General features: G+C 39.7%; 2 protein-coding genes across 6 annotated transcripts; one reads left to right on the forward strand and one right to left on the reverse strand.

The window, feature by feature from the left end:
• Positions 1–3,306: 3,306 nt before the first annotated feature.
• LOC135263345 (peroxiredoxin-5, mitochondrial-like) lies at positions 3,307–8,002 on the forward strand. Its single transcript, XM_064351266.1, has 6 exons — positions 3,307–3,899; positions 5,033–5,167; positions 5,302–5,433; positions 5,731–5,769; positions 6,045–6,109; positions 7,454–8,002. Exons 1-6 carry the CDS (start codon positions 3,807–3,809, stop codon positions 7,560–7,562), a joined length of 573 nt encoding a protein of 190 aa, XP_064207336.1. The 5' UTR covers positions 3,307–3,806; the 3' UTR covers positions 7,563–8,002.
• Positions 8,003–8,773: 771 nt separating this feature from the next.
• Positions 8,774–17,233, reverse strand: LOC135263344 (seipin-like). Of its 5 annotated transcripts, none has more exons than XM_064351265.1 (11): positions 17,140–17,233; positions 15,531–16,273; positions 15,011–15,092; positions 13,381–13,524; positions 13,024–13,158; positions 12,787–12,884; positions 11,969–12,110; positions 11,617–11,695; positions 10,946–11,023; positions 10,797–10,868; positions 8,774–10,643 (listed from the first exon to the last, which is right to left on the reverse strand). In XM_064351265.1, exons 2-11 carry the CDS (start codon positions 15,737–15,739, stop codon positions 10,510–10,512), a joined length of 1,173 nt encoding a protein of 390 aa, XP_064207335.1. In that variant the 5' UTR covers positions 15,740–16,273; positions 17,140–17,233; the 3' UTR covers positions 8,774–10,509. The 5 variants fall into 5 exon arrangements, with proteins under 5 accessions (XP_064207335.1, XP_064207334.1, XP_064207331.1 ...); XM_064351264.1 differs by having other exon boundaries at positions 17,019–17,197; XM_064351261.1 differs by having other exon boundaries at positions 17,014–17,197.
• Between the last annotated feature and the right edge of the window lie 1,038 nt (positions 17,234–18,271).

The raw sequence follows: 18,271 nt of genomic DNA on the forward strand, positions 1-18,271 counted from the left end.
CGGGTATGCCATATGGAACTTAACTGTACTTTTTATTATTATTTATTTGGCAATAAACAAACGTATCTTTTTCACAGCTGTGCCGTTTAGTGTTACACAGACAGATTTCACACCATTTTTTGGATTGAGGGTCAGGATATGTAATGTAGGGTTGTTTAATTATTACCCTACTGTATTTCAAATAGCAAGAATTGCTAAAAACAATGCAGTTTCCATGTCATGTGTATGTGGCATTATCTTCAAGTGGGAAGCATCTTTTTTGTGCACAGGGGTTAAAGTGAATGCTATTCAGTGGTAGAATGGGAGATTTAAAATGTATAGATACATGGGTTCCTGGGTCCATTCAAAGGAAGTTGTAAAAAAATAATAATAAAGTATGTTTGTATAAAAAAATTATATTAATAATGTTAACAATGGTGTTTTCATAATGTCAACTAATGCCATTTTTGTCTGTCAAAGGTAGTTAAGATGAACATAATTTAGAAGGGATATGTCAACAATGTGGTTTGTTTGTTCATGAGTATTTATGTAAATGAGCAATACCAGAAATAACCAAAACAAATTTCCTTCATAGCCACATAAAATGTAAATGGGAACTTACAGTAATAATAATCTAGAATAGTAATAATAGATGTAACACAATGGCGAAAATTTAAGAAAATCAGTATTTGTATTTAAAGAATATTGTATTTAAAAAAAGATTAAATTCTATTTTTTACTCAATCTGCTTACAATGGTTAATATTTTATTGTTCTGTTGTGTGTGAGTCCAAGAGGCTCAGTCAGTAGTGTCTTTGTGTGCCGTTTGTAGATAAGACTAGTTTCTTGTGAATATGTCTGAACATTTTGTTGCTCACATTAAATCGGTGTGGAAAAAACATTGCTCCAAAAATGAGAAAACTAGGCAAATTTTAATTAGATACATTGTTGTTTTTGTTTTGTTTTTGTAATAAATAGACACGCCATCACACACTCATGGTCTCGTCTGTCTTGTTTCCTCATTATCCTGTCTGTTCGCCCCCTCGCCTCCCCCAACACGGTGCCCTTCATTGACAGCAGTTAAACCTGTTCAGGTGTGTGTGGGTTCATCCCCCGCACAAAGGAAGTCAGCTGGTAAAACATGAGTACATCAAATTTACAGTTAGGCCCACAGTCATTACCACCCCAAAAAGGCCATAGAAAATAATTTCGGCAATGAGATGTATGCTCAAACGAAGGTCACCAGTTAAAATCAGTTACAGTGTACTGCCATAGCCTTTACTAGGGAAAACAAAGAACAATGGTGATAACTGAATGGTGGTTACTGTTTGGTAAAGTTAGTGTTTATTTAAACATAACAGTTAACTGCTGTATTTCTGGTATACGCTTATATTGCTTATCCATCAATAGTGTGTAAAATCTTGTTTTTTCTCATTTTACAACTTGTGAGTGTCTATGGCAGCTTAGCCATCCATAAATCCAGGTGGTTTATTTACTTAGGGATTTTTAAACTGAATTTACTATTTTAAATCTATGTATTCCCTGCCACCAATTACTTCTGCAATCAGAGTATCCATGACCTCACCAACAGTGATAACCTGTAACCTGTAGCTAACTGACTTTCCTACAGAGATTGTTTGGTTAAAACTTTGTCCTTATCTATCACCTTAAGCGTCATAAATACCTATGTCCTTTTCCTACCCCTAAAATGAGCCTGTTTGACCTAATTTGCGCAGCAAAGACCAATTCTCATTTTGCCGCCACCTGACTTTGAAGTGTTGTGCTATGCCATTAATATGTATGTGAGTCATAGTCTGAGCAACCTTGACTCCCTCAGAGCAAAGGCCAGACTGCAGGCATTTCGTGCTACATACACGTCTGCTAGCTTCTCAGAGCCACTGACTAGGTTTCATCCATTTGAGATTGTGTCAACCCCCTTGAATTCCTACTTATTCTAAATCTAAATATTGTGGAGTTTGCCATAAAACGGATCAATATGAAAAAAATTACACACTGCTATTCTAGTAATAATACTATTCTGAGGACGGCACAGTGGTGCAGTAAGAAGGTCATGGGTTTGAACTTCGGCTTGGGCCTTTCTGTTTGGGGTTTGCATGTTCTCCCTGTGTCCACGTGTGTTTCCTCCGGGTACTCCGGTTTCCTCCCACAGTCCAAAGACATGCAGGTAAGTTAATCGGAGACTCTAAATTGCCCATAGGTATGAGTGTGTGAGTGAATTGTGTGTGTGCCCTGCGATAGATTGGCAGCCTGTCCAGGGTGTAGACCAGGGTCGCCGAATGCACACTGGGATAGGCTCTAGCAACCCCCGCTACCCTGCCCAGGATAAGCGGCTATAGATAATGGATGGATGGATACTATGAATTTTGGATTACTAACTATAACATCCCTTAACTCTAAGGCAACTCTTGTGTGAAGGAACTAATCTCTGATTATAGTCTTGACGTATTATATCTTACTGAAACATAGTTGAAAGTGGATGAGAACTTTGTTTTAAACGAGCTCTTTCCTCCTGGTTACATATATTGTCAAAAATTCTGTCTCGGTCAAAGAGGGGGTGGTGTTGCTGTTGTTTACAATTCCTCAATTCACACAAACTCAAAATCAGGGTATAAAATTGATTCCTTCAAAGTATTAGTCATGAACCTTACACAGCCACATTAATAATATCACAAGAGTGGCCTTCTTTCATCTAAGAAGTCTATCTAACTTGAGGAATATGTCCCTGCAGGATGCTGAAAAAAAAATAGTTTATGCCTTTGTAACCTTTAAGTTTGATGCAATGCTTTATTGTCCAGTTGCATTAATTCAGGTTTGTGGGAGTAATCAGCCTTGTGTAAAGCTATCTCATTAAACATGATTGCCACAACTTTTTAACAATTATTTTCTCTGAAATCGGAATGTGTACCATATTCACAGGAGAGCGCAGACAAATTGCCTACACACTCTCTTCTGCAGTGTGTGCTGCCATCTGCTGCTGCATTTTCATCAGCAAACATCCAGCCTCCAGGATGAGGCTTCAGAGCTGCAGTAACCAGAAGAAATTCTGCCCTTAGTGGTTGGATCTGGATATTGATCCCAAATCTGTCTAGAGGATGCGTAATTTCAGTGAGTCAAAGCAACAAAGGCTGAAAAAAGCTAATCAATAAATACGTTTTCACCATTTATGGACCAGCAGGTGGCGATATCCTGTTTGATGGCCTTTATCAGTGAAAAAAAAGTATTTCCCGGAAATGCGTAGTATGCAACAGAATTTGTTTCCCACCCAATAAGAGCTAGGTCAGAAGAGTTCCGGAAGCACTCTTTCAAAACTGACAAATGTTGCACTGTTGATAAATTGTTGTTTTCAATATACCACCAGTCCACTAGACTGATATTTATGTATCCGTTATTTTGAGTAGCTAGTTGTCAACACGTCATAACCTGAAATTAATTCTATTAAGTGTGCCCAGAGCAGCATATTCAAAACAACTAAAAAAATAACTCCTGCTACATAGCCTACGTGCTACAATAACCAAATATACTAGGCTATCTTAATTAGTTGGACGTTCCAAGAAACCAGTGCAACACATTTCCACAGAAGGAAGGTTGCACCTGCGGAAAGCTGACGTAATGCGTTTCTAAACATAATACTTTTCAGAAAAAGCTCTGTGGGCGCGTAGGTTCCTGCCTACCTATAGGTCTGTGTGCGCAGCAAGTGCACACGGACGGGACTGCATATTACATAAAGAGACTTGATCCAACTTCTGTGACAAGCTTGCCACGCACGGTTCCTCTGCTTGTTCGCATTCTGCAGCTATATGATAAACAATGATTTCCACCGCAGCGATCGTTAGGGGGTCTCGAGCACTTCACGGCACCAGATCCTTACATACGACACTCGCAGCCTCTCTTCCTATCAAGGTGAGAAACGCAACCACGCAAAACGTTTAAATAACCTGAAAATAGCGTCGCTCTGCATTTGACCTTGACAACAAACACTCTAGCTTGTTTGTTAAACATTGCCTAAAAATTACGAGTGACTATGAAAAACCTTCATTTTAATTCAAATGTCATATTGTCTCTCTGAAATGCAAATTCAATAATTTAGCCGTACATTCACAAATGCTGAAATTTTAACAGTGGCATAACAAGAGAATATGGGCACACCACTGCACTTTCTTCTATAATTGGTCTGTAATTTTATGTTCCATTCGTAAACGCTGGGTTTTGGAATTGACAAATTGCGTAAGACACGCCAAGTCCTACTCATGGCCAGGGCTGGATAGTGCTCCTGTTTTAAGGAACATTTGGAAAATTCTTAAAAATTGCGTTAACTGGACAAATAATTTAGGAACACGTTTAGTGCATTATTGTGCTCCTAACCAACTGGTGCATGTGGCCGAGTTGTGCCCAGTTTACCTTGGTTACGTCTTCTTTTGTGGGATTTCTCATTTTGATGTTGTTTCAAAATATGGATAGTTGAACTATCTAGTTCTATTTAAAACATACCATTATATATAAACTTTGTAAACTTTGATTATTCATGGTGATAGTACGTATGTGATCATTTTTTACTAGTATAAAGGAATCCTTATATAACATTGTGATGTGTGTCTGGAACATAATTATTACTTCCTTTAATCTGATATTTCATGACCTTCATACCCTTGCAGCCATGCAGCTATAAGGCCTTTTCTTACTTTTCTGTCTTACCATGTTGTATCCTCCACTTTCTCAGCTTCCTTTTATCATGATTTCTTTATAGAAGGAATGCTGGGAAACGAGGCCCCTGGAACCAGCCCTATACTGTACATAGTGCAATAGGCGAAGGGGTGACTTACCCAAAGTAAAGGATGATGCAGCAGTATGTTGCTTTTAATTAGCCTGTAGAATGTACAGCATAAAGTGCAGTAATCTGCCTTGGAGTAGACACATGCTTAAGTACATTTATATAATTAGTAATTTTATAATCTCAATTTATTAAATTAGTAAAATGTGAGGAAACAGAAACCTTGTTTAAATTTTATTTATTTATTTTCTCCAACTCCTACCAGGTTGGAGAACGACTCCCGGCTGTGGAGTTGCAGGAAGGAGAGCCAGGCAAGAAGGTGTCTCTGGATCAACTCTTCAAAGGGAAAAGGGGAGTGCTTTTTGCAGTCCCTGGAGCTTTCACCCCTGGGTGTTCCAAGGTATTCATTGTTCATGCATACACTATATATACACAATCTGTGCACTTATTAGGTTTCTGAGCAGTTTCTCAGCAGTACACCTTCTTTCCATACTTCCTGTTAACTTTACGCTTTTCTCCTGCCCCTCCTCCTAGACCCACCTTCCTGGGTTTGTGCAGCAGGCAGCAGAACTACGCAGCAAGGGCGTACAGGAAGTGGCCTGCATCTCTGTCAATGATGCCTTTGTCATGGCTGCCTGGGGCAAGGAGCATGGCACAGACGGCAAGGTGGGCACAGAGCTGTGGAAGGTCACAGCTGGACCACAAATACAACCAAACAGGAACAGCTACAGCGTGTTGTATGAGTTATGGTTTGAATATTTGTAAATTCTTCCGATTGTCACGTGATCTTTATATTACACTTCTTGTATTTATAAATGAAAACAGATATATATATTTCAGTAAATATGTTTGTGTATAAGTAAATGTAGATATATTCATCCTAATATACAACATACACACAGCTGTTGAAGTGGTGGTTGCATTGATTATGCTCAGCTCAAGATTTTCACCTCACTGCCACAGGTGCGAATGCTGGCTGACCCCACAGGCTCCTTCACAAAGGTTTGAGTCTTAAACTTTTTCTTTCTGGATTTTTCTCACATCTCCTATTGTAGCAACTCTTAGTCTTTCTTTTAGCTACTCTCATTCCCTACTGTTCATTTGGTCTCCTTTTCTAATCTCAAATTCAAGATTAGTACCCCACCACTGTAACCCAGAGCTGTTTTGCATGGTACAAGATGTCTTAAAAGGTCAATAAATGTAAACAGCAAAAAGGCTCTCTTTTTTGTTTTAGCCCCTTCATTGTTATGGGAATAACTATCACTTTTCTCTTTTAGGCTGTAGATCTGTTACTGGACAACGATCAAATAGTGCAGGTGTTGGGCAACAAGAGATCCAAGAGGTAAGCACGCCTTGTTTGCCAGGTGTTCTTGCCCATGATAACCGTGGTTAAATGGAATGCACCTACCTGTTTCTTTGCTTTTGAAATAGCCTGCAAATCTGGAACAAATATAAGACTTTCAGTTGTAGTGTTCACCTAGCAATACTCTACTCGCGACTTGACTACACAAATACATAATTATATCTGTCATTTTTAACCACGGGTCATGGTGAATTGTGGAGCATTGGGGGTGAGAGACAGGCAAGGAATAGGATGGGGGTGTTATGTAACAGTGTTCGTGAGCTGGTAATAGAGCTGCTCCTGGCTGTTGCCAGGGGTTTGCAAGGTTTCAGAGTTGTACTGAATGTAGGCAAGTCTTTGGTGCGTGTCCCTATTGATGGGAAGTGAGAAACGTTCTGGGGCGACATAGCTCAGGAGGTAAGAGCAGTTGTCTGGCAGTCGGAGGGTTGCTGGTTCGATCCCCCACCCTGGGCATGTCGAAGTGTCCCTGAGCAAGACACCTAACCCCTAATTGCTCTGGTGAATGCGAGGCATCAATTGTAAAGCGCTTTGGATAAAACCGCTATATAAATGCAGTCCATTTACCATTTGCTGTATGCCTGCTTTGTGTAAATGTTGGGCTTTGGATTTGTTGTAGGTAGCAGTAGGCTGTGAAGAAATTGGAGGAGAATGGCTTTGAATCATGTACGTGTGTTAAGAGTGGGTCAACGTTACGTTTCTGTTTAATTCCGAATGCAACGGTTGCATTTGTGACCAACGATATCTGATCCATTGGAGCCGTCAGTGATAAACTGATCACAAAGATAAGAGCCTAGGATGTCTGTCATGGTGAATCATGGTTTCCCCGGTCGTGGCCTATTGCTGACCCCAGACAGCAAGCAGCTATGCTAACACAATCCTGCTTCCAGAATAACAATAGCACCAAGGCATTCTTCTCTTACTGACAAAGGTGTATTGATGTTTTTATTTTTTTTACTTGATTTTTCCATCAACACTTTGACTAATGAGATATTGAAGTGCTTATGTAACAGGAAGTCGCTTTAATTAATCACAGTCAGCCATGGGTGATCAATGATTAATCAGACTGACACCAGAAACACTTAATCAATTGCCTAAGTCTATCAGCTTTCTGAAAAAAAGTAAAGTATATAGCAGTTTCCTTTGGGGTTCAGTCAGTTTTTTTTTTCTTGTAAAATACCATTCATATAAAGACTATATAAGATTGTCTGAACACGTACATGAAGTGTGTAAATGAAATCAGACTTACTTGGTGTAGTTGCCCAGTGGCCTAGCTCAGAGATTATTAGGCCAGGGTGAAACCGTGTCTGGCTTTCTTCCTTTCAGATATGCAATGCTGGTAGAGGATGGCGTAGTGAAGAAGTTAAACGTGGAACCGGATGGGACTGGACTGTCTTGCAGCCTGGCCTCCAACATCCTCTCTGAACTGGTCTAGATGTCATCTCCCTTGACCCAAACCGACAGCTACAATACCACAGTTATAACAGCAACACAATAATATCGGCCAACCCTGGTTCTGTAAAGCAACCAATTTCAGTCATTTTAAAGGTCACTTGTAAGACAATTACAAAGATTGTGTAGCCTCTGAAATATGGTGGTCACTGAACCACCGTATCCTTTCCAAAAAAGCTAATGAATATCTGTTGACTGATTTGGTGTTTAAATATTATAATTTTCTTTACCCCAACTTAAATATTTGGGTTTCTTAATACCAGGGCTGGCCAGGCCCAAAGTACCCAGAGTAGAATATCCTGATACTGTGGATCTGCTCAGAATGTCTATGCAGTATAACAAACTTACACACAAACACTGGCTCAGTTGCACCAAGTCATTCTTAAAACCTCCATGAAATACCAATAAACTGTTACAGCAATACTTTCTTGTAATGGAATCTCCCTGTCCCAGAACACATTCTTAATATTTTAATAAAATATTTTAGTACATCTAGAATACTAAATGTGTATTAAATCATTTAATACCATCAACCCTTGCAAACAGCTTGCAAAAATGTCTAAACTAACAATAAACACTAAAATAACACTGCAGTAGATTTAAATGTTATGATTTATGTAGGAGAAATCAAACTCTAGTGGAAAACAGTAAAGCTATAACAAGTTTGGAATAAATTTTAAGAAAGCCTTCTATATTTCTATTTATATGGCTTATTTTGAATAATGGATTAGCATCTGGTTCATATTTGGCTTCTCCACAGCTGCTGATGTTTGGACTGGTTAGTAAGAAGCTACAGACCTAGGCAACAGAAAGCTGCAAAACTCCAAAATGAATGAAGGCAGTTATGCAGACATAATTACATACAGGGTTTATGAAACATATTCTAATTTCAGCTTCCAGTGGTCCAATAAATGTCCAGTATAAAAGGAATCCCTATCGTGAAAGTAATTAACCTTAACCCAGTGATGGGATTTCAGATTAGAATCCAAATATTTACTCTATCATAGTCAAATAATTCTCATTGTCATCCAAAACAAAATCTGCTATGGCGTCCTCTTCAGAGTTTGGCTTTGACCCATAATTCCATGCTTCTTCCTCAGTTCTTCTGAAAATCATTTCGGCCATAAAAATACATGATGGTTTAAATAACCCACGTGTGCAAAATATGAAAGTGGAGCAGAGGAGCAACCAAAGTACTTGCTTTAATGTTTTATTGCGTATCGAATGTTCATCGACTGCTTCTCCAAATGACAATTGCGCGTAATGGCTACATTATAGCAGCCGACATAACACATTAAAATAACTATAGCTTTTTCAGAACGTTTGTACACGTGCATGTTTACTACGTACATTGCAATCAGGAAGGTCACAGCACACTGTAGGCCACTTCCTATGATGATAAACAAACACTGACTGGTGCAGAACAAACTCCAGATGAGGGACTATCACACTTCAAAGAAAATGGTAAATATGAGTAAATGACAGGGTTGCACGTTTACACTGCAATCTCAGAGGTATCACAGCATTTCTATATTAAGATATACATTAGACTGAACAAACTTCTGAGGTAATTATTTTGTGACAAAATTAAATCTGCTCCCACATTTCAGTCCCAAAGTACAAACATACCCACAAAAGGGACAGCCATCTGGCCTTTCAGGCACCCCATATGCCTGAAAAAGGGGCTCTCTCAATGAGAATAAAATGAAACCCAGTTAAACTAATTAGTACACATTAGTTTCTGCTATTTTTCTTCACCTCAGCACCTATAACAAAACATCAGTGCTACTTGCATCGTTTGTGAAACTGCTCTCCTTGTTTATGTAATGCCAACTGAAGTATAGACACATTAAAAGAGTTATTTCTTGGATAACACATAACCCAATAGTACAATAATAAAACGGGATCATTATGGTCATGTAAGATTCAACATACTAAATGTACTCGTGTTGAAAACCACATCCACTATCTCATTCAGTTCTACAGGAAATGGTAACCACATTACAGTTAAAACCAGGAGGTTTCATGTAGGAGGTAAAACATCTTATAAGCAGGTCCCGTAAACACACACTGAATATATGCCTACTAAATAAAAGCCATTTATGATGAGGCATTTATGACATGACATACTGTTATGGATTATAACTTTTAAGAGAACATTTACATCGACATGAAAACATGCATTTCCTCTTCAAAATAACACAAGAATCAGAGAATAAAAGCTTCAGTAACATTTAAAGAGGATCATTCCTTCACCAAACCCCCCACTCCCCAAACTGTAATCTAAGTCTGCAATAAATAGAAGTTTTTTTTGGCAGAAAGGCAGCTAAATTTGAACAAAGCTTTATGCTCCCTGTAACAGCATGAACTAGCATACATCTAGTAGCTGCACGTCTATGGGATTATCTAGCCTTAATATAATAATTATAATGATTATAATGAACAATAATAAACTAGCATGTTGGTTTTAGCTGTCATACACAGTGGATAAGAGTAATGAAACTTCAGCAGTGACATCACTGAGGTAGACCCACATGCCAGGGGATAAGAGTGGAAAACCAGGCTACAGCAGAGGTCACAATGGTTTGTAGAAATGAGGTAAATTTATAAAATGGAAAAACATTCAAGGAAAGAGGTTAAGACAAGGTCCACTTACATGTATACAATTGCTTGAAGCAATTGTCTAAATGCATGGGGATGCTTGCTTTGACGTGTGCGTTTGTCTGTGTGTGTGTGTGTGTGTGAGAGAGCGAGAGAGAGAGAGGGTCATGGTAGCACAATAAAGTTGCTTAATGTAACATAAGGAGATCCCACATTTGAAGCTTCCTCTAACTGGATTTAAAAAAAACAAAATGCAAAATGTCCATTCACAGAAGTATAAAAGCAATAAAAGGCATGAGTGATCATGTGAGTATTTGCTGTGACCTTGTTCAGCTACTCATCTGGGGTCCCTGTCTCTGGCGGAGAGCAGTGCAAGGGAGCGAGCACTCTTCTTCTGACCCTGTTCCTCCTCCTTCAAGACCTTGGACTAACACAGGATGTCTCTCTGTCAATGACTCCAAATCTGAAGCAGAGAGGGCAGAGAAGTAAACCTGTAAATTGTATGTTTTAATTCGAAGAAGCCCTGAAGCTGCAAAGACCAACACCTTCACTGTGAGTATGTGTGTCTGTTTGTGTGTGTACATGTTTGTGCAAATTTGTAATGTTTCACTTTTACCTGTGGTGCTGTCCTGCGGGAAGTCGGGTACTTTATTCACAGGGGAGACTGTCCCCAGTGTCTCCAGCTCACCTAGACCCACACAAAACATCCCATTTTTAAAACTCTCATTGGCAGCACAACAGTATTTAATAAGCCATTCAACTAACCTTTACGCTTTACAGACTCTAGCCTGGCTCCTTCTGCAGGGTCTGTAGTGATGTCATTTCCTGTCTCCATTATTTTTTCTGAAACACAGTGAGATACAGTTCTAAGTTATCACTGTTAGGCCCGATGTGTCTTTCTGTACCAGAATTAGCCTGTACTTTCAATAATAATGTCAGTGATGGTCAACTGAGCTGAAATAGGTAGTTTAAAAGCATTTAAAAAGTGCAGTCACTGTACATTTAGCTTGATATGATGTGGCATGTGCAGGGCCACAAATTTGCTTCTGCTTGTTCTCACATGTAGTTACTTCCGTATGTTTTTTCCTTTCACTCTCCCCACATTAGCTCAATTAGTTGACTTTATTAAAGTCACAATTAGCCACTCAGTTGTATAATTACTCACTGAACTGTGCTGTTTGAAAGTCAACAGGGACCCCTGGAGGATAACAACTGAAATACAACTGTAAATCCCTGTGGGTCACATGATCAAGACAAACTGGTGGCTCCAGGCATGTGATCTTCAAATTAGTGCTAAAAAGGTGTCACATCACCTCCTGAGTACATATACAGCCTGTCAATTACCAAATTCTTGCATGTCAGTTTATTACTTGTTCTAGGCACCTGATTGTTGTATTGTTGTTCGTATTGTTGTACGGAGTGGACTGCATGCTTACTCTGTGAACTGGAGGATCCAATACGTTTTCGAGCCTCCTCTTTCCTCTGCTGAAGGCGAGTTGCATCTCCCATCATTACCTATCACATATGCAGACACATTACCACAGGATAAGCAGTTAACCTGACAAAAACTGGACAATTAAGAATCTACAGTTCCAAGATGGTAGTAAAATGGAATTTTAGGACAACAGTGGTTAAACATTTTAAGACAAGGACAGGAAAATAATGCATTTTCCAAGGATAAGAAGATTACTGAACAGTTGCTGCATTAAGACAGAATAATAGGAGGAACACACTGTGCTTGACAGATGATGGCCTTTCTCTCAGCTGAAGAGCATCAGGCAGACTTACCCTAACTCTGACCTGCTCGGGAGGCCAGACCCCACCCCAGGTAAACTGCAGGTAGCTGAAGAGGACCATAACGCTAAGGAAGGTGAAGTTGCTGGCCACGCCAATCACTGCCGACATCAGGGGGAAGTTGTACAGGAAGTACCTACCGAGGGAGACAATGGTAGACAAGAGGTGGTCCATGAGAGAGAAGGGGGATGGAGAGGAAGGAGGAGACAGTATATAAAAGAGGGGAGTAGAGGAGAGGAAGAGAGCAAAGGAGAGAAAAGAAGAAGGAAATTAGTATGTTAAGAATTATTTAAGAGGGACACAAGAGAAATAAGGACATACATATTTCATGCAATTCAATTTTATTTGTATTACACTTCTTTACAGAGACACTGTCACAACAGAGCTAACAAAGGAAAACTGGGCAAAACCAGGCCTGAACCCCCAAAGGGCAAGCAACTGAGGTTAAATTTTTTTTTTTTTTAAACAAACATATGCGAGATTACCAAACTTTTTCTAAAAGTCAGACATTGAGGCACCATCGATATGCTATAATCAATATACTGTATGAAGACACAACTGTAACTTTATGGCTAGTTGATTATAATAAGTGATGTCTAGTTGGAGGGAGTGCTGGAGCAAAGATGGCAGAGTACAGAAAGACTGCCTCTCAAAGCCTGAGAGACATTCAGAACCATGGGCAATGACAGGCTCACTTGCAGGCATGCTCTGGCATTGCTCATTGCCATTATAAAGCCTGCTATAAAGACATAGCCAGCTGTGTGGAAAAAGGATGACAGGAAATTGCTAGGAAGTGAACAAGATTGAAGTACCTGATGCCAGTAAAGTGAGCGTGTATCCTGAGCTGGGCGCCATAGATTTGAACCAACTGGGACTGGATCTCGATCACTGCGCCTGTGGTGGGCTGGTACTGTAGTGAGAAACCAACACAAGTCAAAAGACATGCACCATGTGTCAGTGAATCTATCTCATGGACTACACCATTGGGGGGGGGGGGGGGTCTCCAGAGGAAGGGTGTGGATTTGGACAGAATGTAATGCCATACTCACAAAATTCTCCCGGTGGTCTGAGAAGAGTTCCACTTCAACAAACTGTTTCTGCTCTGTTACTCCAGACAGCAGGAGAGGAGAGAAAAACAGAGTGCTCAATATCTGTAGCAGGCCAGAGCGGTAGTGCAGCATAGCCTGGGGATGAAACAACAAAAGAGGAGAGACAAGGTTATGAAAACACAATGGTGTATATGCCATTAAAACAACCTTTAAGCACATAAACACAAATAGTGAGCAGACAAAATAATTGGATTTTTTTTAAAGTACAAGATAATTTTTTTTTTTTAACTAACCAAGGGTGAACAAAGGACTGCACATAACTATGATAATGTTGCCCAATCAAAGCACAGCACTCACTGAACGAGCCACGGACTTGATGGTCTGGCCACTCTTACTGTAGCAGGACATCTTGACCATGAACATGCCAAGCTGCTGATTGGCTGGGGACTCAGGCATCTCCAGTTCTAAAGATATCCGATAAGGCTGTCCGTACAGCATCACCTGCGAGAAATTGGGAGGGGAGGAAGAGAGAGGTCAGTGAAGAGTGGCAGAACAGAAAGGAACTTCAACCCATATAGGCATTATTTTGGAAGCATCATGGTGGCTATATACTGTACTTCTGAAGAAGGTGAGAAACTGGGATAACAGTAGATAGTTTTGCTACAGTGCTCTTGATGCTGCAGTCATGCTTTAGCCAACACTAGCATGGGATCACCTAAGTTTTGAATTTAGAAATGATTGGTCTTTAACAATTTCCCAAATCATGAATCAAACTCGACTACTGCTACTTACTTTTATTGTATAACTGTAATATGGATGTTGCGAGTAACTTTATACAGTACATAGTTGTTGAACGTTAAATCATTCAGCTATGTGAATTGTTAAAAAAAACTTAATTCATTTTTGCAGAAAATCCCTTTCAGTTCACACACCCAATATAACCGTATTGAAGGACTGGGATGCTCTAAGGGAGAGACAGCTAGGACAGCAACCAGAGGAAAACACTAGGCAGAGTCAGGAATGCAGTTCCAAGGCAGTTTAATATGAACCTGGAAGAAGACAGCAATCACAGAGCTTCAGCATTATGCTCAGGATGCTAATTATCTCAAATATGACACAAGATACAGGGAGTTTTTACCCAAAGACTGTAAACTGATATCACTTAAATCCTATTACTCTGGCTGTCAGTCAATAATGCAAATGACTGGTGACATGTCAGGTTGATAGGCAATTATACCTAGTCCTTTTTCCATATTTTTATATTTATAACATCCCATTATGTGCTAAAAATAAATCTTTGTCTTATTCACTGGCTAGCTGCATCTGCTGTCTCTTGTCCTCCCTACTCTTTCCCATTCAAGGCCTGAAGGGCTGGAAGACAAGACACAGAAACAGCCTGGGCACAAAGGCCCCTTTAGTAAGCCAATGAAGAGAACTGGGTGAGAAGCTGGTTGGAAACGTCTGTCTCTCGTTTGCCTGTGTGCTGGCAACATGGCATGCCCCTCTCCAGACTACATGTGTGATTTAGACGTAATTGGAAATTCATACCATAATATACTTAATACAAACACCTGTATACAGACGGATATAGAAGTTGACATTCCACAGGGAAAGTTGCATGCCTACAGTATATTATTGTCAATCATTAAATCTCTTTTTCTTGGTACTGAGTAATCACTGAAGTTTCTCAACAATGAAACCTGACGTTAAATGTATTGTCTCTGGGATAATTAGGTAAAACCATCCAAACGTGTTTTGTGGGCGTGGATTATTTTATTAACTTACGGAACACTGCTTTAAGAGAAGCCTGCTCCAGAAACACCTAAGGGCCCAGTGCTTCATTCATGAGGCACATATACAGAAAGCACGCAATGCATTTCCCCCCTTATGAAAAGTAACACATATGGAATGAAAGCCTCTTCAAACCATACAAAAAATATGGCTTGCAACACAGGTGTGAAAGATGATGAAAGAAAGTACAGGTCACCTGGTCTCTACCATTCTTCAAAAGGGAAACGTTTGCCATAGGAAAGGAACAGACGGCTGAGCTGGAGGAATCACAGTCAGTCCTGGAAGACAGAGATGAGGGGAAGGAAAAGGAGGGAAAGCAGTTGACACCAAAATGTCCCACTGCATGCTGGTATAATCTTCAGTATACCAATCTTCAATACACCAATTTATACCAACACAGGATGGAGCAACAAATAAAATAACAGCAAAATAGAGTAAATTTCCTTGAAATAATATGAAGGGGAGGAGTTGCATTCCAATATTACTTCAATTGGTATTGGAGATAACAGGTTTTGACACATCAAGTACAAGTCACACACATAATTCTGTTCCCCTTCAAATAATTTAAACTTCAAGTTTTCTATAGTGATTTAGAGATACGTGTGTAATATAGCTTGTACCTATAACAAATGCAGGGTATTTTCAGTTATTTGTGTTCCCATTTATTTGTGGTTTTGGAATTAAATACTGTTGTACATTTTGCATGAGCACATTACCTGTAATAGTAGTGCACAGGTGTGGTGAAGCTGACCGTAGGCATGTAGGAATAGTAGAAGCTACCATAAAGGAAGATGGCCACCCAGAGTAAGAGCACCAGGACGCAGAGCAAGATGGCAGCCTGCAGCAGTGTCCGGCGGGCCCTCAGGACTGTAACTGCCACCACATCCTGCAGCCAGAGCAGGACCGGTCCCATCACACCGCCCATCTCCCACAGATACTGGTGCTATGGGGCTTCTTGCCCGAATCGGTCTTAGATTATTGGCAAGGGTACAAATGTTTTTATATCTTTCACTCTCTCTTATTTTTGGGTGTTTGGTTCAGAGATTAAACAATTGCCAATCAATTCTCTTGCTCACCATTTTCCTTCCCTTCCCTACACTTTGGTGGGTGTCGGTATTGTCAGTAAGTTTTCCTTTCGCTACCTATTCTGTTACTCCTTCCATAACAAGTTCCTATGTGTACATTCCTGCATGCTTCCCCTTCTCTCACTGATAAGCCCTTTGTGCATTAATACGAGAGCCCGGTACTGGTCCCAGTGTCTTTTATTTTTCACGAGTTTGATCCAAGCCAGTCTTACTCAACAGTTCAACCAAAAGTATGTCTGACCATGATTACAGCTTCGTGTGTATGATGAACAGAAATAAAACTTGTGAGATGGCCTAAGTATATACCACTCAAACATTGGTGTTTATGTCAATATGTTGGTAAAAGGTAGTAGTCTGTTAAATCATACAGAAGGCTGTGAAAAAAGAAAGAAAGAAGAGCATCGCACATTAGCTCAATACAATCGCAATGGTTGGCCATTTTAAATTATGTAACGTTACGTTGTGGAAGTCGGGGTATGCTAAGCAAAAAACAAGTAGTAGTTTGTACTGGCACCTAGTATATACTTCAAAAGTGTTATACTTTCAGTACCTAAATCAACCATGAAACAAGATAAAGCCTGACAGAAATCTCGGTAGATGGAAAGTTACTTTCTTTTGTTTTTTTAACAGCTTTTTAATTTGGCCGGCCGTCAATTAGATAGCCGAGACTACATCCTTCACGTTTCATAATAAACATCCTAGTTAGCAAAATAGCTAGCTTAGCTATCCAGCTAGCTACATGCCTCTCTACTGGCTGGCTAGCGAAGTGCTTCCTTGTAAACCGTAGCACAAACTAAGGTTTACTAGACTAAATCATTTCAATATTTTACGTAGGTTAGATGCTAGCGAGGCTAAAATGTGACACGATTTCTTAACATTTCGGTTCGGTTTTGTGCTCTAATAAGATAACATTAGCTGGCTCATGTCGTTTTTTAGCATCATACTTACAAAATAGGCTAGTTTGAACACATCTTAAGTGATATCAAGCGAAAACCAGCATGCTAGCTAACCGGCTAAAGACTCTTGATATTAAAACGCAAAACGCACCGCACATTCAATTATAAAATGCTGTGAAGTTAGTTGGATGTACAATTCATCTTAATTAAGTAACTACCTTACAAGCTAGTGATGCAGCGTTGATGCAGCAACTGAAATAAATAATCGTCATTCAAAACGTCTAATGTTAGCTACCCTCTCATCTCAGTTAACCTGCTTACAAGGTTGCCAGAACGGCACATACTGGTTACAGGGCTCATTAGCGTTAGCTTGCTTGTTACGCGTTACGTTGGGCTTGTGTCTAGTTAGGTAACGTGACAGACTGAAGACTCCGCCTATGTCCACAATACTGTGTTTTGTAGGCGTGTTTCCAAGCCCGAATACCCTATTCTGCAAAAATAATTTTTTCTTATTAACTGTAAGTGAGAATTAATGAATTAAACAACGGCAGTTAGTAGAGCAAGAAAAAAGAAAAACCGATAAGAGCATTCGTTATACAAGATTAACATTGCACCGAGTCACTGAATAGTAGAATCTGATGTCCTCTGGAAGGGAACTGCAACCAGCGTATGCATAAATGGATGTATGTTTCTGATAGAACATGATGGGATAGCTTGAATATTTTCAATAATAACATAATTAACACTGAAATGACTGAAGATCAATCAGATCGAGCTTCAATTATCTGGCAGATAAATGGTTTTAGCCAACAATGAAATAACGGATTACTTCAGATATACAACAAAAATGCACACTAGGCGCAAGGCTTGAAAAGACCATGTTTTTAGTACAAGGGGCAAAGAAAATGTTGCAATCTAAAACTTAAGCTAATTTATCTTCATTTACAATTAAAATGTGTCCCCTGCTCTTTTCCTTGGGTTCTTTCAAGTAAAAATGCATCATGTCTAATTATATCACTAGTATTAAATCATTATCTGGAAATATATAGCGAGAGTTTGACTGAGTGTAGTTGAGTATCAATATGTAGTGTAAATGAGGTGACAGAGACCAGGGAAAGGAAGTATCACAAAATCGTTGGGGTGAAGTCCCATGATCTCCTTATGATCTCCCTCTATGTGGGAGAGACCACCAAGGCCAAGATGATGCTACACCCAGAGTCAGCTAGACAAAGAGGGAGAAACTGCAGCAGTTCCCATGGTAACAGAGGAAAGGGGGTGGTATCTTGTGCATGGGCTGTAGCATACACAGATACTAACTGCAAACACTTACATACTGGCTTCACACTTACTGAAAAAAAAACGGTAGATCCTTGGGGACATGTTGAGGGAGGTGCATTATTCCCCCTCATATCTCTCTCAGTTTTTTTTCCTTCAATGTCCACCTCCCGTTATTACCTCTGCTCAAGCCTAGAGATG

Source organism: Anguilla rostrata, chromosome 9 (genome assembly GCF_018555375.3).
Source record: "Anguilla rostrata isolate EN2019 chromosome 9, ASM1855537v3, whole genome shotgun sequence".
NCBI classification, from domain to species: Eukaryota; Metazoa; Chordata; class Actinopteri; order Anguilliformes; family Anguillidae; genus Anguilla; species Anguilla rostrata.